This window comes from Juglans microcarpa x Juglans regia, chromosome 8S (genome assembly GCF_004785595.1).
Source record: "Juglans microcarpa x Juglans regia isolate MS1-56 chromosome 8S, Jm3101_v1.0, whole genome shotgun sequence".
NCBI classification, from domain to species: Eukaryota; Viridiplantae; Streptophyta; class Magnoliopsida; order Fagales; family Juglandaceae; genus Juglans; species Juglans microcarpa x Juglans regia.
In genome coordinates this window covers 2662789-2686616 of record NC_054609.1, presented here as the reverse complement: position 1 = coordinate 2686616, position 23828 = coordinate 2662789, and the positions used below count along the sequence as shown (strand labels likewise).

Below are 23828 nucleotides of genomic sequence, written 5' to 3'. Positions count from 1 at the left end.
GTGTGGTTGGCGGATGGCGATAGATCAAAGGTTTTATTTTAATTACAAAAGATCTATTCATAATCTCAATTTTCATCATCGCATTATATGATAGGTTAACTCCTGCTTTGAGAATCTGAGATGGGTGAAACTTGAAAGTGCCATCAGGCCAAACACGGTTCGATAAAAATCCACAATTTTTATTCAAAGTTTTTAGCACCCAAATATGTTTTAAATTAGCAACAAAAGAATCACTAGCCAAGATGATCGTGCCAACATGAGATTTTGGTATAATAATTGGAATAAAAATGTAGAACAGAAGCCATCCCTTCATCAATCATATTATAATCTTAGCATTTCTCAACAAAAAGGAACACCTTCCAGAAACAGAAGACCACGCTAATGCTGATTTTTTTTTTTCTTGATAAATACTAACATTATATATGCTAGGTCCACCCAAAATAGTAGTTAGCTGACATTACATCCTTTGTTGGAAAAAATATTGCAATTTTCATGCTTGAGTTTCAAGAAAATCATTCTGAGTATTTCTTAGGAGTGAATGAATTAACAAAATGGGATTGCAAAGATGTTAATTACAGCATGGAATGCTTTGGATAGATATCCATACATCATTTCTTTCAACCTAATACTATGGAATGCTGCTCCATCACCTATATAGATCATATAAATGTTCTTGCTTTATAATACAAGGTGGATGGATATAAAGCATACAGATGCCATCTTAACCTCATCTTGACTGGTTAGCTTCTTTTCCTCCACTTTGTGCAGCTCCGCAAGATTACAAACTCGATGCAAGACAGCAAATGCTTCTCTATTACCATCATCGGGCTATTCTAGTACTTCAAGCCAGGCTACTTCGCGTCCGAACTCTGTCTATAAGCATTTGCCTGCCTGACAAATCTTCTTCATAACCGACAACCTGCAAGAGCAAAATTTCAGCACTAACATCAAAATGGAAGTCTTAAATGGCCTTGAGATGCCAAGATCAGTCTAAATGTGCTAATTAATATAAACCAAGGTTGACAATATGTTTTCTTTCCTCTGAAAGCAGATACACTACTAGCACATGAACTTTTTTCCCCTGTATATATTTAAGCATATTTGACAACCACCCTATTTTTAATAATGCAAACAACAAATAAACTCCAGCTGAGTCAGTGCTGAAACCTGAGACTCCGTTTGTGTTTCACTAAAACCGTCATATATTCCTGCACATGCACCTCCAGAAGGATTGCCGATGTCATCATTTTTCCCAGTCCTGAAACATTCATAAGCTTAAAGCCTGAGTCAAAGGAAGATGAGAAACAAATTGTAGGCTCCAGCATTATGGTTTAGGAAGGATTATTTTCTTTGGATAAAGAATTGGTTTCCAAAGTCATTTCTAGGAACTGAAGAATTTAGTCAGTTAGAACAGAGCCACACTTGGGAAAGGGTTGATTATAATTCTTTGTGATAATTAAACAAAACTAATTAAATAAAATTTCAACAAGGATTAGGATGCTTAGAGAGGAGGTTACCTGTTTAACCAGTGTGTAGATAACCCAATTACAGCATGAGTATCTGAATGTTCTTGGCCAAGGGCTGAATAATCAGGTGAGAAAAGCTGTCCTAACATCAAGGATAAACTGATTTGCCATTGGTAGTACAAGGATACACGTAATAAATGTTAAAAAATATGAGGATACACCTTTATCACATTCAGTCCTCCCTGGAGATTTCTGCTCATGAATCTAATGAAGAAAACATTCAGCAAATAAGTCAGAGCAATAAATTCGATTATCAACAAAGATCTCAATGAATCATCACTATTTTCTACCTTACTAGTCTGCTCCAACAAGTCCTCAATAGCAGCAGCCACATCAGGAACAGCATGTGATACTTCCCCATTATCTTTAGATATATTATCTCCAGCGGGATTCTTATTGCAGATAGGATAACGTAAACATACCCCAGAGAGAGGCAGACTCTTTTGGTCATCATTTTCCAAAAGCCTTGCCCTTTTGTTGCAAACACTTGATTGTTTGGGCAATTCCTTAAAGCTGTCATTTCTACTAACAGTACACTGGGTTTGTGTGTTTCCTAGGTTTTGAGATTGACTAGAAAACTGGGAGGCACCATCTCTGGATATTACCGGCACAGCTTGTGTAGGAAACTGACTCAGGGTGCAAAATCCTGCTTCTCGGTCTTGAATAGTAACTTCTTTTGGGCAAAATGGATCCAGAGCAACAACTTCATTCTGTCAAAGAATTAAAAACAGTATCCAAACATAATGTTATCAATTTCAAGAATGCAAAATAGGCTCAACCCCCTCCCCCCTTCTTGTGGGATACACTAACACATTTACACTATGAGCTGCATTGTGAGGTAGGACTTCTCCAAAAGTTCCGGCACTATTCTGCCAAGTCCTCAGATAGAATTGCCTGGCTCCCCTAGATAGTCTAATCCTACCCATCCGCTTAAAAGTACGCATTTGTGCATGCACGTACCGAACCATATGCTCAAACACAATCAAAGAAAAAGAAATCACACCCATAAGACACAGCACACACACAACATAAAAACATACCTGCCTGATACACTCATAGATCCAATCGGATGTGATCGACCATATCCCCCATTTACAAGCAGCCTCATACTTCGGTCCATTCGTGAATTTGCATAATAAATGGGTAACCTTTTTACTCAGTTTTTCCGAAAATTTAGCTCCAAGAACAAAACACAAGTTCCGTAGTAGCAGTCTATCTTTCTCCTCATATTGTGAAACACAGAATCGAAATCTCTCAAACCCAGGCAAGGGAATCTGGCAGGGAAGTGGAGAGTATAGAATGTGACTACCAACATCCAGCAAGCATTCATCCTTCAATATAGATGCTTTAATCCCATCAGCACTTGTTGGTAAGATGGTAATAGAAGATGATGATTGAAATCTAGCTAACATTTCAATTACTGATAACGAAGGTGATTGAGTTGAAGGAAAAAGAAACGAATGTCAGCAGAAGACAGCAGCAGCAGTAACAAGATTTTCAATGAGTTAATATCAAGAAACTTCATAGTTCACTACTTCTGAATTAGTATTCACAACAAAAGATATGTTGATGGCAGAAGCTATAAAATTACATATGGTTAGGGAACGTGTGTAATCTTGTTGGATAACCAAAAGAGGAACTAACCAATGATCTCAAGCAACGCTTCTTCTTCCTTTAGAAACATAATTATATAAAACACACACACTTTCCTTTTTTGGTGAGTTGCACACAGAAAGACCCATACATTCTATGGGCCTTTAATTTTCCAGAAAATAAGCAAAATAAAAAGAGAAGCAGCATCTAAAGTTTTTCTCTGTTTTTCTGGTTTCTTTTTTGCTTTTATTTTGTTTTTGTTGTGTTTTCATTTTTCTTTCTTTTTGTTGGAAGAAAGTGAGAGAAGGAAGACAAAAGACTGGTTCAACACAAGTTCTTTCCTAAAGTTGTAACTTGTTGAAACATTGCACCAAAAAAATCATTTGGCATCTCTGTCAAAATCACTTCACATTTGTGCTTAGCTTTTTACCTCCAACCACCCCATATCTCAACTTTTATCTGCAATTAGAATCCCAACAAAAAAGTATACAAATTCCTCTTCTTTTCTCTCCTCCCCACTGATATGTTATTGAACATCTTGTTGGTAGATCATGGATGTACATACATTTCTTGTGTTACATATCTGACAACTCCATATTCAAGTTTAATGATTCAAAGATTTGTCAATTGGCAATTCTACACATGGTAAATTTTAATAAAGAAAAAATGCATATTCATTCGCCAAGCATACCTCCAAACAAGACCGGATCCAGTGACTTGATACAGACATGGTTTGGGAATCATCTATAGGCCTGGGTATCACACCATGACACTCGATGATGAAGTGCACTCTTTGTTTTGCATTATCATCCACTACCTTTCCTCCTCCTTGAACTACCCATTGAACAATTTCAAATCTCTGGGAGAAGAGATCAGAGCTAACAGTTAGACATGTTTGGAAAAATGAAATAATAAAATAAAACCCTTAGAACAAAGCCCAGATACTGCATGCTTGAAAGTGCAAAATAAGCAATCAAGTTCTCAGAGGTAAATAACACGTCCACAGCTGCTTCCAGGGTATAATCCTATCTGTAAAATATCATTAATATTTTGTAATGCCAACTTGAATTATGATACATATACATAGGGGTGCATGTGACTGTGAGAGTGTGTGTGGGTAGAGAGAGAGAGAGAGAGAGAGAGAGGGAAAGGGAGAGGGAGAGACAGAGAAAGAGAGATCTTCAACATCCCTAATACAAATCCTATGATGAAAAATTGCGAAATTTGGATACTGAAGCCTATAAAATAAGTTCATATTACGACAATTGATTATAGGATTCTAAAGATAGGTAAAGAGGCCTTTAGTTGTAGATAGGTTTGCAAGTTCAGATTTGACATTCTGAGCACTTCGGATAATGCACTTTTTTTTTCTTTTGCAACCTTTCATGGATACTATTTTGTAAATCATTAATTATTTCCACAATTTTCTAAAATTACCTGCGCAAGTTTTTTCCACAACAGAAAAAGTTAACATTAATATTACAACCAGATTGTATTTATGGGCTTCTGTCATTGTTCTCAACGGGGCTAGTTTCAATGACTTTCTTGTATCCATTTCTAGTCCCTAACTTGTAATTAGGTTTTCTCATTTTATACCCCCTATGTACTTGGGTTACGCCTATTTTTCTTTTCCATAAAATTTATTTTACCTATCAAAAAAATATTTACAACCAGAAACATATTGTTGAACTTCCAAATGACAATAATTATGCCAAGGCCACAGTTCATGTTGTGAAAAATCAATCCTTTCAAAGCATGAAATTTAACAGCTTACCCTATCTTCAGGAAAGGAATTTGAAAAGCAAAATACTCTTCCCTTGAATACACTTGATGGCTTTCCATTTTTAGCACTGGAATCATGTTGCATGTTCAGTCGACCTTTATTTTTGTCACTCAGTCGACTGTTACTTTTATCATTCACAACAGGGACTTGACTTTGTCTTGTCATTGCTTTAAGAGAACTGTCTCTGCTGATTTCTGACCTCTCTTCCCTGTTTCTTTCCAATGAAGGCAATCCAATTTCAGAGTTCACACTCCCCAGTAACTCATTGGATGGCATGCTTAGATGAGAAATGGAGTCTTTGCTTTGATTGATACTGGCCATTCCTGTCACAGTTCCTTTTGTGGAGTAGACAGAATCTATGTGATCAGAATGTAGGATTAACATGAACATGTACAACATACTCAATAGAATATTGATGGAAACTACCAATCTAACCACTGAAAGAAATTATAAATATCACAAATAACGATACAAGTCCAGCTGGAACTAGGTTATGAAACAAAAAATACAAACTAAGAACTTTCATTTAATAAGTAGCAAACCTTTTGGAAGAAGTAGATCATAGGCAATGTGTCTCTGCAGAACAGGGATTTCTTTCTTATCACGATTACAATCTTCAAGCCAGGCAGCTTTAACCACATAAATGACACCCAGAGCTGCAAGGCTCCTTACCTCCTTTTTCTCGCTGAGAAATTACAAAAGAATGTGACAAACAAAGCTAGTGAAAATAAGATAATACAATACCCCAAATTATCAAGCATATGAGAGAGCCAGTGTGAATAAAACTATCTTCAGGTTGATCTCAAAAGCCTCCATACTTGCTAAAACATGTTAAGTGTCACTGGCACTGGCAGATAGAGTATTTTGAAAGAGACTAGAAAATATTTATAATAATTGTTCTTCCATAAGTGAGTAAGAAGGATTACCTCTCTGAAGGAGATCCAACTACTATGTGTGTCAACCTATCATTGAACAACATATAGCGGGACCCCCCACCACTACGCACCATATTGACTAGTTTACGCATTTCAGAAACTTCAAACCCAACAAGTAATATTCTACACTCCGATAAGTACAGATCACTGTCTTCGGATTGAGAATCATTGGCAACAAAACCATCAAGGGAAGTTTCATTATTGGGATGCACAGTAGATGTTTCGAAATTCCCCCTTTAAGAAAGACGGGAGGATCTGAAATTGCAGAAGAAACATTCTGTGACATAGTGGCTTCCAAGTCTGACTCCAAAACTTCAGTGCAACGAGAAGCTTGCAAATTTAAATCTGTAGCCGCTGAGGATGCCACAGATTGTGAAATTCCAACACCCTTGTCTAAGCTATGCTGCACTGTCAAGCAACTCCTTACATTTTTACTTGAAGATACAGAACCACCCAGAACAGGATAGGAGTCCTCATTCAAACATGCTACTCATCCAAAAAGTAATTTCAAGGTCAGATACAATGTGCAAAATTTTTAGCAGAGAGAGCCGAACAATAAACTACAGTATGCTGTGAATTCAAAAGGCACCAGAAGTTACATCTCATGAAAGAAAGTATTACCTCTTCTAGCAACGGATTGATTAAACCATTTCCGAGTTACAATATGAATGTGGCCCCATTTTCGAGCAACCTTGTATTTGTCACCTTCAGGAGCTTAAGAATAGTCAAGAATTCAAATGTATATACAGACTATATTGAAGAATCCTAAAATTCAAATGGCAGATATCATGATGTTGAAGAATAGTTTTAGATGACAAGGACATGCTCACTAGATGAGCAAGAGAAAAACTGCTTGCTGTAGTAATGTGCAAAGAAACCAGTAAACCAATTGACTGAACAGAGCCAAGCCGAATTAAGAAGCTTGGTTTGGTTTTTAGGTTGATTGATTCTAAATTTCTAAAATAAAACAATAGCTTCAGTTTGATTAGTGTTCAATCACCTACATCAACACGCTAGACCAAATCATGTACAGTAGATGATTTGATTGTCAGGCCAAAACTTGAGATAGTATGATATTTTAGCATTGGGCATTGCTTTAGTTATTATAGTTAATCAAAAAGAAGGGAGGATCTTGATGGAGGCAGAAAAGAGGCAATAGCAATTAGTAGTTGATTTTTAAGTAAATTGGACACTCAATTTTAAGTGGCATAGCTCCAGGTCCACCAATTCGAGCAGATCATTATCAGCTAGGATTGATACAATTTATAAGGTATGCTCGTTGGATCTGGTTATTTCTTACAATTCTGGCATGATCAGTTGGGAGAAAATTCCCCTTCCAAACCAGCCAATGAACAACCCTATCATATTGAGCATGCGAAGCCTAGATTTTCAAGCAACCTTGTACTTGTCATTCAGTCTTGTCAAGAAATTCACTTATGCAGCCAGTATGAAGAATGAGAGATAGGGATGTCAGGAGATACTTTAATTAGTTCAGCAAAAGTACATATTTTTATACATAAACCAAAAAGGCAGAATTATAAAGTATGTAAACAAGAACATGGGACATAAAAGATGGCCTTGCAGCAGAAGGAAGAAACAAATATGTGATATTAACCCAAATGTCTGAAACAGAGCTTTGTCAGTAAAATTAAGAAGTGTACTTTTCTACCATCATGCTTATAGAAAGATTTTCAAGTAATTTTATGCCAATGCATTTCCCTAAAGAACCATGAAAAGGATATATCAGAAATCAAATGTGTGCACATTTTGGTCAGGTCAGCAGAATATGTTCCACCATTTTGTGTGATAAGCTTCTCAATCTCCTTCCGCTCATCTGAGAAGAACAACCAGACGTCATCAATGAACAAAGAGTTTATGTTACACAGAGGAAACTGATAGCCAAGGTAACAACCTGCTGGAATTCTGGTCAAGGAAATTGTCAATCCAGAAAAAGGAAGAATCCTGTATGACTCTTGAGGAACAACACGATGCTCATTACAGCATTGCTGTAACCACTGAATTGTGACAATTGGTTTCTTCAGAATATTTAACGCCCACTGAAAAAGGTAAAAGTCATCAAGCCATACTAATGATTGCATCCCCTCAAGATATGTAATCTTGACACCTTTTCTTTTTTTTAAGAGGGGTGAGGGGGAGTAAATTGCAGCACATTCTCATCACATAATTTCACTTTTTGCATGTCATAAGTTATGAGCCACAGTCAAAGTGTAGAACATTTTATAATTTGACTTGCCCAGTCTATTTTAGATTTCTGTAAATCTGCATGAATAAACTATAAATTTAGAAGAATTGATATAAATCTCTATAATAAATAAATAAAAGTAACAAACCTTGTATTTTGCAGCCAAAACATTCTTCGCAATGACAAAGCTGACATCCAAGGATGCTTTAGGATGCAGGACTCCTCCCATTGATGTCACTAGCATTTCTATTTTTGCCTGGGGCAGGGGGAGAGAGAGAGAGAGAGAGGTCTTTCAACACAAGTAATTGAAAATGAAGAAAATCACATATGCAGGAAACTAAAAGTGAGCCTACTTAATTGCACATGATGAGAAAAGGTAACACGTGAAACGAAAAACAAACTTCACTAAAAGAATAAAATCATGCCTATTGAAGATGTAGAGTGAACAAGGCAGTTTCTTTCTCTTTTTTGTGACAGGTAAAATAAATTTTATTGAAAGGAAAAAAGGCCTAGGCCAAATACACAGGAGTGAAGCAAACAAGGAAATTAAGATAATACAACTGCAACTTATTTGGTAACCATTCTAAAATATTGATATCTTCATTTAATTAGTAAAGAGTCTTTATATGAGTACAAATGTATCTTATGGATGCCAGTTTTTTGTTCTTGTATGAAAAAAGTTAGAAAAACACAAATGTATCATAAGCAAGGCACCTTTTCATCTGCGTCAAAACCAGATGCAAGTACTTTGACACCATCCATTGCAAGGCAGCAAGCAAACCCTTGTTTAGGAAAAGCTCTATGCTCTGTTGCACAGGAAAGAACACATTGAGGACCTGCCTTGCATAGAAATGAACTTCAAAGTCAGCACCCTTTATCCTGGAAAGAAATCAAACTAACAACCCAACTACAAAAACCGTCAAAATTAAACCTGTAAACGAGTAACCACACAGAGTTCATGACCCAAGCAATTGAAAGATTCGGATTAAACTTAATTTTATATTTCGACATTTCCCTCATAAATTCCAAAATCACAACTGGTGGTTAGCTGGGCTGCGCAGCACACAGTGAAAAGCCTTTTAAATATCACTAGATGTTAGAGGCTATGTTTGTTTCTCCAGAAAATAGAGAAAGAAGACGGAAACAATCCTAACTTCCTTTCTTAAATAACAAAACTCATTTGTCTTTCTTCCAAATGGCAAATAGCCAGTCGAGCGGGTCAAAATTTTAATTCTGTAACAATAAAAAAAAACTAACAGAAAATTCAGAAACTTTACTACCAAGAGCTCCTAAACCATAACCAAATGCGTACAGAAACACAAAAGGAGGCCACACAATTGCTGAATCAAACATTGTAAATTCAGAACCCTACCTAGCAAATTGCACTTTTTAGCTCTAAGATCCTGAAATTTCTCCTGCAAACGAGAATTTAACCGCCACAAATCAGAAATCCGAACTCAAATTCAAGCAACTTAAAAATAAATAAATAAAAGAATCCAATCCGTATTACGTGATCGGGGGAAGAGATGATGTGGTAATCATTAGGGCCAGAGCGGGAAGGGTCGCAGCAGAGAAAGACCTCGGCGCCGTTCTGCTTGAGCGCGTCGTGAAGCTTGTCGAAGATCTCCGGGGGCACGAGGTTCCGCGACATGAAAACATTGGCCCCCTTGAACGCCTTCGACGTCATCATCTTCTCTCTCTCTCTCTCTATCTGTCTCCCAAAAAGAAGAGAGGGGAGAGATTGTGCTGGTTCAGGAAGGGAAATTGAAAGGGAGATTTTAGGTTTTGTTAGGAGTGAGAAGCTCTCTTTTGCAAATTGAAACCGCGGGAAAGTGAGAAGGACGTTGGTTTTATTGGTGATCTGGTGTTTCTGCTATTAATCCTGCCATGAACTTTCATGCCTATTTGCCGTCCGATCTTAGCTGCGTAGATCCTCCAATGAATGACACGTGCCCATTTAATTATCAAGAGTATTTTTTTCGCCCTAAAAGTGTTGTAATCCAATTAAATAGTGAAACTAAATCATTTAAAACATATTACAAATTATATGAATAAGTATATTTAGAAATAATAAAATTTAAAGAAAACTAACATTACTCACTATTATTAATATTTAATACCGTTATGTTTTACCGTCCGTTTCTTGAATTAATTCTCACTACTAGTGTTTTTTTTTATATATGTAAATGGGTTGAAAAGATTAAGAAAAGATCATATACAGGATACTTAAGCTTTGGTGTGGATTGTGTACTCTATCGACCGAAGAATAGAATAACTTTTAACACATCTCGTAATATAGTTATAATAATAATAATAATAATAATAATAATAATAACAACAATGAGCACAAGAAAATCATAGCTCGCTGCTATCTCTATTGAAGATAAATCTTTAATCCACAAGGCGCCATTAAAGAACATATATAATTACAAAAATGGTAAAAATCAGTTGGCCAGAAAGAATGACGCCCATCATTTAAAAAAAAAAAAAAAAGCCCTCGTGTGCAAAAAACGATTTTTAGGGTGTAAACTTCCTAAATTGAGCTAATTAAGATATCATGTCAGCTTGACTGTTCAACGTTTGGAGGAGCAGAAGATGACTGAAGATTTGATTTCTGGGGAAGACCTGCTGTAGCAGCAGCCTGCTTGAGGGACTTGTGTCTCTCTTCTCCCTGTTGAGAAGGTAATTTCTCTGGACGCAAAAGGCTTTCGTTTAAGTCCAGTTCTGGCTTCCGCTTTACCTTCTTCTTCACCATTCCTCCATCTGATAATACCCTTGTATCATCCACCGGATTGCTTGAGGTTCCCTTTTGTTTCTCTTGTTTCATTCTGTCCAACATAATCGGACCATTGGATGAGGGACTGTGCATCCTGACTGCTGCAGGTGAACTAGCAACCGGCCTGGTTGCTGAAGTTATACCATGACTACCAGTTTCGGTAGATGTGCGCTCGCGCGTAGACTGTGGCTGAGCAATTGAATTGCCTTCATCTCGAACAGTCTCCTCCATTCTACGTGCCAACATTTTCTTCCTTTTGATTTTCTCCTGATCCTAGACAAATAATAACAACATAACCAAACAAGAATTAAGAAATAAAAAATCAACTTGACACAAACCTTAAGGGTAAAAAGCACGATATTCCATCATCAGCTTAAGATACATGTTTTCTAAGAATCTAATAGAAGGGGGGGAAAAGATGATAAAGAAGATAAAATAAACGGTTGACGAGAAGAGTACCATTTATTTAATTGCATAACCTTTCAGTATTCATAATAACTTGTTTTTTCTTAAGATATAACTTACAAGTAATTATAAATTCATACCAAATGACTCTGATGAGGTCAAAACAACCTATTACTAACTTCAAAACACTGAGCTCCTACCCACTATAGGGAGGCCAAGTGTAAGAGCTCTCACATCAAAGGAATACGATATCTTGACTGTGAGAGAAAAAACCGTGTGATATTAGTACCCACACAGACACAGCCATGAAATTTGTGTGCACTGAGGGGTCACAGTCAAATGCCAACAAGCCCTTCCCACCGACCCCTGGGAAGCAAACTCCAGACGCATGATTCCACTCATCAGAACCGTGCATCAAAGGATCCTAGAGAACACCGAGTGTGGAATCAAAGCATCACAAGAAACTCCTAGTGTAGAATCAAACCCAGACTGTCCGAGTCTACAGCTTATCACAAGCCCATCCTTTGACCACTAATGCACCCTAATGGATCATACGAGATAGTATATATAGGCAGTAAAAGTAAGAAGCATGTCGTATCAATAAAATTAGTTATCAAAAAAAAAAAAAAGTAAAAGCACAAATAGCCTTACAATCCAAGATAAAAATGCAGAAGCCATACCTTATGTCTACCGTACAGTGCCCTCTGCCTATCTTTAGCCCTACAAATCGCTCTTTTGATCCCATGATTGTCCATGAAACCAACTGGCCACAATTCTGCAAGCTGAATCAAAGATAGGGATTCTTACCTCAGAAAAGCTTGGAAAATACTGAGGAATGTTAACAATAATAATGATAAATCATTAAGAGGTTAACTTTAAAAAACAAAAAATAAAAACCATAACATGAAAGTGTCGAGACTCAAAAGTGTTTCGAAAATTTAGGTGATAAAAAGATAGAAAAAGAAAAAGAAATGGCTCAAGCAAGATAAATCAGAAAACTGATCGAAGAAAATTTCCAGCCACCACAATCCTCATGACACAATATTCAACTTTTATGAGGAGAGACACCATCCACCCCAGACAGTGCAATTGACATTTTTTGAGTATATAAACCAAACTGAAACAGAAATTCTGAATAAACTCGTGAGGGAGAACAACTAGAGGAGCTGATTTGGAATTCTTTATGAATCTGGACCCCTTTATGGTGTCATTCCATGCAGCATTAAAATTTTCACACGTTAAATGAAAGCAACAGCCATATAAGCATTGGAAATGCTGACAGTGCACTAAACAAATATGGTAAAAATTAGATTACCTCTCCATATAACTTTCTAATTTGTGGACCCGCATCTTCATCCAACCCCTAGATCAATTTAGTGGTAAAAAAATAAGAAAATTTGCCTCCACAAAAGAACAATTTTTCAGGAAAGGGCAGAGAAAACATGAATCTTTACATCAACAAAAAGGTCATAGAGATCACAAATCCTGTCCTCTAATGCATCATCCATACTAAATTTCTTTTTAACTCCTTTTTCTTCAGGACAAAATTCTTGAAAATCATCTGACGCTCCAGCTTGCTGCCCAAAGGCCTGAGAAATATATCATGCATTTCACATTAATTTGCACAAAATTGATTAGAAATTTTTCAGAGTGAGATACAGTGCAAGCATCACAATGAAACAATCTATTTAGCATTGATCTTTTCTTTTTCTTTTCTTTTTTTTGAGAAGTAAATTTAGCATTGCTCTTAAAATAGACAACTCCTTTCTCTGCAAAAGCAAAATAATAATATTCTAATTTCACTAGTGATATTATAAAAGAAAAGTATTTTAAGATGGCTTAGTTGGGAGAAAGAGAGACAAAATGACTGCAGTACAAGGGTAAAAAATGTTGTGCCCATCCCTGTGACTTTGTCTACACCTTTCTCTCGCACAGACAGTAACGCCAATATTCACCCATTTCCTCTAGCCCAGCGAGTGTCTTTGCACAGCCGGCACCGACAAGATCGCCGGCCCCAGGCGACTTCGCCGAGGGTCGTCTGGCATTGGCAGGCCTCCGGCGACACATTTTTTGCTAGATCTGTGTTCCGGCGTTGTATTTCCGTCATTCTCTCAGGCGGCTGAACAGAGTTTCCGGCACATCCACCTACACAGACAAGTGGCGACTCCTGCAAGGGACTTCCGACACCAGTTACATCTCCGGCGACTGAGTTCTTGAGTAGTCAGGTTTTTTTTGCTGCACTGATCTGCTTTTTTCTAGGTCTCATTCCAACGATGGGAAGTTTGATCCGGTGAACGGTGTTTATACAGCTTTCGGAGGGTGTTTATACAATGGGGACTCTTAAACACCTTTTAATAGAATCAAAGGTGTTTATTTTGTCTATGGAGGGTGGAAATTATTGTCGTATCACAGAAAGGGGCAGGAAGGTAACCAAGGAGATGGTGCTCAGTCATGCCAGTGCTTGTTGGCTGGCCAATACAGTGGAAGAATGTGTTTTATCGGAGGGAATGAAAGACTTCTTCAAGACAAATAGGGATGGAATCAAAGCTCTGTTTGCTCATAGGAGGTCGAATTCTTTTGGGCATTTTTTGGAAGTAACTGACTATGGTGGTGGTAGGGGGGTCGTGGTCTCTTAGCGATCCCGGAAGGAAAGGGTTGGAAGAGCTTTTCTATAGAGTTAAAACAGAGTTTGGCTAAGAAAGCTCTAGTCCAAGCACCACATATAAACAGAGGGGTAAAGAAGGGGAAGGAGAGGCAGTCCAAGTAGTATGCAGAGGTGGCAGTGGGTGGTGCAGGGAAGAGGGCGGCAGCACATGCAGTTCCGAGTCATCCTCTGGCGGTTGATCAAAAACACAAAAAGGGAGGCATGGCAGGAGTACTTTCAGCTATCCAATTACCTAAAATGGATAGTTGTCTAGGAGAAAACGAGTTGCAGGGATATCTGCATAGTCTGAAAAATGAGGTAACGGGCGTGAAGGAGGATTTGAGGCCAGACAAAGGGAAGGCAAACTTGGGTTGGGCCGCTTAAGCCCGAAATGGAGACCGAAGCTCCATTGGCCCCTGTTTGAGAAGGGCTCCACTTCTGGGCCAGTTTCATGGTCCAACGGAAGTCTTGGGCCAGATAAGACCCTTATCTCGAAGCCGGTAACCTCTGTCATCGATCACGACCCCTACGCAGGCATTCCTTCGTCGGTGACAACAGCTCCTACACAAAAATGCATGCAAGCTTCTATAGAACACTTGGAGGAGGTTTCTGACTTGTCCCAAGTCATAATGGCGAAGAAGGCAACGTGTAGGGTATCTGAGAAGTCCACGACAGGAGTAGAGTCTGTGGAAGGCTTGGAGCATGGTGGGAAGACACAAGTAACAACGATGTGGCCCTTGGCTCTGATTGAAGTTGCACACACAAGTTCGCCAGAGGTGAAGGGACTTGCTGCCAACCCAAAATCTTCAATGGAGAGTACCATTGGTGTTGTTGAGGAGGCACAGGTTCTGAACAAGGGTTTATCGTTGGTACCGTTTGGATCTACGTCGGGCGCTACATTGGGGGAAGACGTTGTCCCCTTGGTATCTCTTCCTCTATTAAACAATATAGATGAATCATCTTTGGATTGGGTTTTGCAAAAGGTTAATGAGATTCAGCATATTGTGGGAATCTCACATGGAGGATGTGAAGACCAGTTTAAAACTCTAATCACTGTGATTGAGGCAAGCCACTTGCGTGATACCAAATCAAGCTTCAAGAAATGCAGGGAGTTGAAGCGTCTTTTTAGTGCAATCAACTATGATGCTAAAGGTGGTAGCTCAAGTCGAGGGCATAGAGGGTGATGTATGTTGGGAAGTCTTTCGCATAGAGGGTATTTTGGGAGGTGTGATTTATGTTGGGCTATGGGAAACAAGGGGTTGGGGTTGGAGAGGGGTGAGTTATTCTATCTCGGGCTTGATGTATGTTAGGTAGTTTTTCGTGGGCTTTTGGGGCAATAGGAGCTCTCGGGTTAGGGATTTTCTTGTATACATCCATTGTACTTGGTTCCTCCTATTGATATATATAATATTTTTACTCATCAAAAAAAAAAAAAAAAAAATGTTGTGCACTCTAGGATAAAAGAAAGGCTAGAAAAACAGAAATTCCAACCATGAAAGACGCAATAACCTCTAACCAGCATGAGAGAAGATCCTATATAAAGCTAAAAGAGAAAAAACTGAAAAAGGCGAAATTGATTTTGAAATACCATATTACCTTCTTTTTTCAATTTGCACCCCAAACTATCAAAATCTCGTTGGGGAAGATTCTCACAACTGACAACTTGAGGAAATGAAAAGTAATCATTTTAGATTGGTGTTGCATGTGTAGAGAAGGGGGAGAGTCTATAAACCATCTTCTACTACATTGTGCGATAGCTCAGGTATTATGGAATGAGGTGTTCAGGAGATTAGACTTGTCTTGGGTTATGCCGAAGACAGTGGTGGAAATGCTGGCCAGCTGGACAATTCTAAGAGGCATGCAATAGATTAAAGTTGTCTGGAAGATGATCCCTATATGCATTATGTGATGTTTATAGCAGGAGCGTAATGACAGGACATTTGAGGACAAGGAGAGATCGCAAGAGGAGCTGAAAGATTTATTCTTTAGAACACTTTGTACTTCGGCCATTGCTATTGACTTCAATGGCATGGACCTTTATGATTTTCTTGTCTATAATGCGCCTACGTAGTGAAGGGCATGCTTTTGTTTTTTTGTTTAGATTTCTGTATATGGCTCTGCCTATTCTTTGATCAATAAAATTTGTTTACTCATCAAAAAAAAAAAAAAAAGACTATCAAAATCATCCATTTGCACTCAAACTACCACTTTCTGGCAATTTGCACACACGATCTAACAATCTAGATTGTGCCACTTGTCCTATTTATCAATCTTAACGGTTAAATATAAATAGATGGCGCAAATTGCCAAAAAAGGTGGTATTTTAGGGTGAACATTGACAATTTTGTTAACCTGAGGTGCAAATTGGAAAACAAAATGATGGTAGTTTCGTTTCAGGGTGCATAATGTACTTTCACCCAAAAAAAACCATAGCATTAGAACATACCAAATGGAGAAAGACTTATCATGAGAGTGAAAGAGAGAACATTACAGAAAAAACATACCTTGGACTCCAAAGAGGGCTCCCGCATTTTAATCATATCAACTACGTCCTTTTTTATCTGTTGAAACCTATCATCTTTCTCCTGTTTCGCTGACAGACCCATACTAATCATGACCTTCAAGTTTCTCTGTAGAAAGAAAAAAAAAGGCATTGGATATGTAAGCCATTTTAGTTGTTTCATATGAACTAAAAACTCAAATAGTAAAGACACTGCGAAATAATAAATAAAACACAAAAACAAAATACATAAATACATACAAACAAGCATAGACTAATATGATACGGCTTTATTTATCAGAGAGATAACCACAAAGAAATTTCATTATCTACCAAGTTGACAAAATTCAATAATTAAAGAGAGAAGTCTATCACATTCTTATCATGTCTAACTTTAAAAGCTAATAAACTACATTGCTTTTGAACAGGTCAAAAGATTTGGTCACTGAACCAAGTGCTACACAAAACCTACATACAATTAAAGAAAAATAAAATTGATGACTATTATCCAAATAAAATTAGCGACAACTTCAAAACCTCAAGAAATGAGGTCAGACAGTGTTAGTAACATTATATTAAACATCCTAATCATTGTTCTGGTTTAGATTTTACACTGGTTTACAGATTCAAACACTAGAAGTTGACAAGAGAATAAGAGGAATCAACTATATATCAACAGCAAGTTTGTAGCTACTTCCAAATGCATAATCATAACCTTCATCCACCTGTGGCCCAACTACACCACGTAGCCTTTATATGATAATTGGAAAATGGAGCAATAGGTGCCCAAGAGTCATATCATTTTTATAACAGATGGCGATACCTTCAATGTTCTGAGCTGGATTAGATGTCCAAGAATACTCATAAGGCGGTTAAGTAACTCCTTTGATATTCTCCCCTGGCTTGCCTGCTGCAAAGGGGAAAAGAAAGGAAAGGAAAAATCTTATTGAGCTTTGTCAAAGGCTTCAGGTAAATTCTTAGCACATATAAATTTATATATTCCGGTCATGATGAAAATTTAGAAGGGAATTTTGCTCTTCTCTAATACCGCTAGTCTTGCAACTTTTGCAAGCTTCAGCTTTATTTCTCTGGGTAATCTCCTTTTAACTGCCTGGGCTGAAGTATCTGCCTCTTGATTCTCAACTGCAGGTGGCCTCGCTACATAAATGTTACACAAACAACAATTTATTATGTGCAAGTTCCACGAAGTACCTTGTGTAAGAGAGAGAGAATTTTCATGAAAATTTCTAGACTTACATTCAGCAACCATCTTCTCTAACTCCCTAATAGCCTTTTCAAGGGAGCTTTTTGGCCTAACACTAGAACCATCCCTTCTGATCTGTGTAGCTTTCTGCATAAAGTTATGAAATTAATCTAAAACTAACACAGATAAGATATACAAGGAAAAGGAATTACCATAATTTCTGTTGAAGAATACAATGAACCAATTGGTGAGAACGGGCCACCATACCCAAAACTTGGTCGTAGCATCATCTTAGTTTACTTAACACTACTGATAAAAAAAAGTTGACTTAAAACTCAAGTAAATAAAAAGTCAACATGCATGTCTTCATGGTTCTTTATAATCGAAACTAGAAGGATAACATTTGCAGCCTCATATGCTCTTTCAATTGTAGGGAACAAAACCTAAACTTCTACAAAAATTCCGTCTTTATACATTTTATATGCTAATTTTCTTCAGACCTAAATAGCTCTCTGTAAAAACCTAGTAAAAATTACTTATCAAAAAAAAAAAAACCTAGTAAATATTAATATTTTTATAAACAAACCCAACTCATGGATCCATAGGGGATTGAACCCGTCGCTTCACTCCACATCCCTCCCTTATGGGGGAAGAGATGCTATTTAATCCAAAGACTATTGTCCTAGCACAGAAGTAAAACTAGCAGCTTTCCTGAACCGTAGCTTCACTCTAGTCATCATTCTTACAATGCGGCCTAATCAACAGGGAAAAAAGAAATGAGAAAAGGTTCATAAAAATGATATAGTTCATTTTTGTCTTCTGATAAAAAGACCTACTACTTCCATGAATCAGTTTCTCATAATAATTGAGATCCAATTAAAACAATAAATAAAAAACTTCCAGACCTACTTTAGCTGACTTAGGCCTCGTTTGGTTACACAAACTATCTCATCTCATCTAATCATTACAACTTTCCCAAACTCCCACACAAAATACAATAAACAATTCAACTTTTTCAAATTCCAAAACAAAAATTATATCCTAACAATATTTTATTTAACTCTCATCCTATCCCATCTGTGTAACCAAACGAGGTCTTAGAGCAGCATTATTATCACAAAAAATAGATAGATATATGAAAGATAAAAATCTTTCTTTCCATTGCATCAATTAAGCAAAGATATGTAAATCTCCACGACCATACCGTCAAAACACTAGAACAACTCTCTATATGCCCTTTCTCATTTGCCCCATTAGTTAGTTATTATTTCCTCTACTACAGATCTTAAAATGGACTTTCATCAAATAGAGTCACGCACCCACACCCACAATGTATACAAATGTATTCTCATCCAAGTGCATAGATTTTCAGGAATTGAATGTTTAAGTCATATTACATTTATGGCAATCAATACATCAATGAAGGAAGGTGTAATTTTTATTTAATTATAAAAACAATAACTTACTGTTGTTTGCATTGCATACTTGTCCATGGAAGAATTCCTGTCAGACAGCTCAGTGACACCATTCTTTTCTTTTGGCCTAATTGACAATTCCAACGGATCAACATTGTTCAGAGGTCTTCCAGATAGAGATTTAGATTGTACATGGGCACTTTTATCCGGGTATTTCTGCTGTAATGCATCAAAGAATCCACTTGCATCTTTCAATTTGTCACCGAGGCTCTTAGACTGAACAACTCCAGTCTTCTGCTTATCAATATCCCTTACTTCTGCTAAAGATACAGAAGCATCACCATTAGAAACTTTTAGAGATGCAGCAGGATCGAATATCATTTTAGTATCAGCAGGTTTCTTTTTGGAAGAAATTCCAGGAGCAACCAATGAATTCTGGATTTTAACATCTTGAAGATTTTCACTTGTTACAGCCAAATTTTGAGAGGGACTAGAAGAGTCCTTCTTCATAAGCATTGTTGCTATCTTTGCGGCAGCCATCCTATCCTTCTTTACATGTTTTGATGGTGCATGAAATTCATCATTACCACCATGACCCTTTTCCAAATCTTTTCTGCGCCTCTTCTTTGGTTGCTGGTTGGGTAAGGCATTAGGTTCATTTCTTGTAAAAGGAAAAGAAAAAACGTTAAGTAAAAGAAGAAAATCTTTTACTTATCCAAAAAAAAAAAAAAAGTAAAAGAAGAAAATATTCCAAACTAACTAGCAAATAACTCCAGCATGTAGATAAAATAATGAAGAACAATAGTGGAACAACAATTAATTATACAAGAACCATAAACAGATGATTTATTGTGATTTATGAGATGATAAAAAAGGATTTTCTGCAAGTTGAAATACTAATTTCTAACAAGGAGTTCTGCATTCTCTCATTTGATACGTTTGGACGATGTAGGGAAACAGTTGAAATACTAATTTCAAGTACGGAGCTGTGCAGGGTGCCTAAGGATTGAATCATCCTTTTAGAAATTTTGAATTCTCTATGGTTAAGGTTTTGGATTTATCTCTACTTCAAGCATATTGCTTGTCTAAACATAGGATGAAGCCCATCTTAGTGATTTTCTTTTTCTTTCAATGTGCCTATCTTTGAAATCTATCACAATCTATATACATTAGTAACACACAGCTAGGATATTGGGCAGAATAAAACTAACAATTCAGTGGTAAATCTGCTATGTCCCACCCCACCACTCTATCCCTTTGTACCTGAGATCTAAACTAAATGCACGTTTGGAACGTGGATAAGGACCTCAATTGAATAGTCATTTCACACATTTGGTTACATTGCTATTCCTAGGAATGGTTATCCCTCAATATGAAAGGAATGGCTATTCATTCTCGAAAGGAGACAAATAACTATTATTTTCTTGTTGGTAGCAGACCTCCTAGTTTTTAAAAAATATATAAGATATTGAAAACAGAAGGGAATCATTTTTTCAAATAACTAATACTAAAAAAAAAGAGCAACGGGGACCAAAGGGGACCTTGTTGGCACGGCCACCTTAAAGGGGATCTTGTCCTCCACCCAGCAAAGGGGAGGCAAATGCCTCCACCCCCTTTGCCTGGGGGTGGTCAGGTTGGTGGCCCCGCCCCTGCACAAACTAGCCCCAAGCGAGGGGAGGTCATGCAGGTATAATTGCATGTAGATTAAACATAAAAAATAAGGATAAAAAACAATCAATCCACTCTGCTCCTAATATGAAACTCCGTGCGATACTTACTACCATTTCACTACTAAAAACCCATAAAAAAGAGGTGATCAAAATGCTAGGTTTTGTCAATGAAATAGTTTTTTTTTTTACGAATAAAAATTTTGTTGAGACAAGTAACAAGGAACTAGAAAAAGAAACAAGAAAATCATCGACGCTAGTTCCATTAAATACAATAGCCGAAGCCAAGAAGCGTGACTGTGATGACAGTAACAGAATCAAGAAAAGGCTCAAAGAAACTCACATGCGCTCCAGCTTGCCCCTATTAACAAAAAATCCATCATGTTTTATGGCTGACTTATCAACTTCAAAATATTCATCCTGCAGAAAATGTAGTGAGAGGGTATTACAGAAGCAGTATACTTTTTAAGACACTGATATAAGAAGAAGGATGCTACCACTTCGGTCTTAGAGCTCTATGAAGATTAGCATGGATATGCAAAATAGCAATGACACTTACCAGCTCAGCATCATCTATGAAAGAGTCTTCCGTATCATACTGATCATCATCAGGAAGCTCGCGTAAATCTTCATCATCGCTACTATCCTTACCCTGAGAATTATTTTATGTTCATATTAGTATATTATAGTGAAAGTATTCCTTCTAAAATTCTCTTGCATGTCAAATAAAAGCTAAGGCCATCTTTGGATAGAAGAATTTTTTAGAATTTTTTTGAGATGTATTGTTTATTGGGTTTAGGAATAAGGAGAAAGAAGATTTTGAATAAATATTTTTTTAAAATAAGTTTTGTATTAGAGTTTGTGGAAGAGGATAGGTAAGTTGAAAAGATGTTTGGATAAAATCCAATATTTTTAAGAGTATATTTTGTTTTATTTTTGTGTTTGGGTAATGATTGGATGAAAAGTCAAAATAGTGTATTATTTTTAGATTTGAAGATGTTTGGTTTGAAATTTTGAAATTTATTGAAAATCAAAAATAAGATTTTGCAAAATTCTGTTTAACCTAACATGACCTAAATATCTGAAAATCAATGGTTCGTCTTATATGTCTCGCAATCAACGGTTCTGCAACAAGTCTTAGATACAAGAATCAAAAAGGCCAAAATAAATGAGAGGTAAATGTAGGTACCATGTAGAGGCGTTCGATCTTCTCAATGACAGCACTGAATCGATTGGGGCCATCTTTATCTTCATTTTCAGTTGGTTGTCCCTAGAGGTGAAGCACAACTAAGAATCTATATTGCATAATGAAATCACAATTTCATGTAAAAAGAATGAAACATGGGCACTGAGAGGAAAAGCAGATGACTGAACAAAAATGTTCATCATAACCAAATATGTTGTTTATACTGATGTAGATGGAGATGAGCTCAAAATTTTAACACTTACAAGGTCAATCATGCAACTATATAGAATTGCATAAAGATCAACATGCATGTCTTCACGCTGCCATATGCACATATAGCCACCTAAAGCTGCTATATGAGCATATAGCCCATCCAAAGAAAACGAATCAATACCTGGTGTATAAAAAATTGTGGAAAAATATCCATAATATTTTTGTTTTGATAAGTAAATAAGTATCTTTATTGAATAGAATGAAACTAGGCAAAGCCCAAGTACACAGGAAGTATACAAAGTGAGGAAAAATATCTATAATATTAAGTAGAATCTAACAACTAATATGAATAAAGGATGAAAACACGTTGGACATAATCATCCTAAACCAATCTCCGTTTTAGCCCTAAAGCTCCATCAATTGAATTAACAGTAAAAATGCCTATAGTTCCTTTTTTTGTTAGAAGTGAAAAAAAATGCCTATAGTTCCTGAACAGCTTGCTTCCTGAAGAGATATGGAACTGACACTGATTGCTTGCAGAATGATCGTTAAACAAACCCAATTAGTTGGGATTGAGGCTTCGTTCAGTGAAGGTGAGTTGACTTTAGACTCACCATTGAGGAAATGAAACTTCCTTCTCTAACCAGCCATTTCTTTCTCTCCCACTCACTCCATCCACACGCATCAACAGCCCAAGTTAAGAATTCGAAGCAATACATGAGAAGAACTATCCCCCATACTCTATCAACAGTACAAAAATTAGCGCTAAATATAGCATAAATTTTTCCAAAAGAAAAACGGAATGGTTTAAATAGTACGCCTTACAGCTAAATTACACTGTATCTCCACAATAACCCACACCAAGCATATCAAAACCCAATAATGTACACAATTACAGAGATAGCATATATGTATCGACATGTGGTTGTGTAGGTACGTATGTATTACGTCTGTATTAGGTTCAGAGGGACTCACCGGATCGATTCGAGACTCGAGGGAGGGGTCGGCGTTGGCGGGCGGTTCCGGGACAGAAGAGGCGGTGGATCCATTGACCTTGTTAGCGTCTTTCAGGAGCTTCTTCCACGAGACTATGGTAGTCTCTCCGGGTCGGAGCTCCACCGTGAACACCTGCCGGTCGCCCTCTTTGACGAAGGACGACGAAGCCCTCGAAGATTCCCCACCACCAACACCAACAGCCTTCTCTTCCTCCATAAAGACAAAAAAAATGGCGGCGGGCCCAAAATTCTACGGCGTCTGGATCGGAATTTCTAAAATTGGGATGGGACAGGATACAAGGGGCAACGTGCTGAGCCCTAGAAAGACCGAAGGGAACTGAAGGGAAGGGAATTGGTTTTGTGAGAGAGAGAGAGAGAGAGATTGCGCGGGATACAAAAATGACTCACTGGATGAATTTTAACTTGATTGGCAAAGAAAAATAATTAAAAGGATTTTTAACTGCAACATTTTCTTGCCGTTTCTCGAGAAAGTGGGAGCGAGGAAAGACGATGGGACGGGTACCATTTATGGGGCGGATCCAACTCCAGACCCGATTAGATTTTGCTTTATAGATAGGTTTCCCGTCCCAAATATTTTGGAGTGGTATTAAACATTTGAAATTAAAAAACAACCGTAGATATTCGCATCACAATCTATTGTTTTTTTATTAGTAAATAAGAATTTTATTGAAAATAGAGAAGCCTACTACATGGGACATGTACAAGAGCCACATTTAGGTTATATTTAGATAGTGAGGTGATCTCAAATATTATATGAATAGT

General features: G+C 37.2%; 2 protein-coding genes across 4 annotated transcripts; both read right to left on the bottom strand.

Moving 5' to 3' along the window:
* Positions 1-473: 473 nt before the first annotated feature.
* LOC121244327 (DNA topoisomerase 2-binding protein 1-A) lies at positions 474-9884 on the bottom strand. Its single transcript, XM_041142343.1, is given in 18 exon segments — positions 474-919; positions 1168-1258; positions 1518-1625; positions 1627-1730; positions 1817-2236; positions 2567-2857; positions 3811-3978; positions 4894-5258; positions 5445-5587; positions 5829-6064; positions 6067-6323; positions 6459-6552; positions 7580-7671; positions 7750-7894; positions 8189-8296; positions 8755-8876; positions 9413-9455; positions 9551-9884. Coding segments are annotated over 18 exon segments (3045 nt in total). The 5' UTR covers positions 9731-9884; the 3' UTR covers positions 474-841.
* Positions 9885-10370: 486 nt separating this feature from the next.
* LOC121244328 (ubinuclein-1-like) lies at positions 10371-23614 on the bottom strand. Of its 3 annotated transcripts, none has more exons than XM_041142346.1 (13): positions 23026-23614; positions 21841-21921; positions 21211-21303; positions 20995-21071; positions 19036-19645; positions 17623-17716; positions 17414-17523; positions 17189-17272; positions 16370-16495; positions 12676-12810; positions 12537-12584; positions 11902-12003; positions 10371-11089 (listed from the first exon to the last, which is right to left on the bottom strand). In XM_041142346.1, exons 1-13 carry the CDS (start codon positions 23260-23262, stop codon positions 10601-10603), a joined length of 2286 nt encoding a protein of 761 aa, XP_040998280.1. In that variant the 5' UTR covers positions 23263-23614; the 3' UTR covers positions 10371-10600. The 3 variants fall into 3 exon arrangements, with proteins under 3 accessions (XP_040998280.1, XP_040998278.1, XP_040998281.1); XM_041142344.1 differs by having other exon boundaries at positions 17189-17275; positions 23026-23613; XM_041142347.1 differs by having other exon boundaries at positions 17189-17275; positions 21841-21946; positions 23026-23143.
* Between the last annotated feature and the right edge of the window lie 214 nt (positions 23615-23828).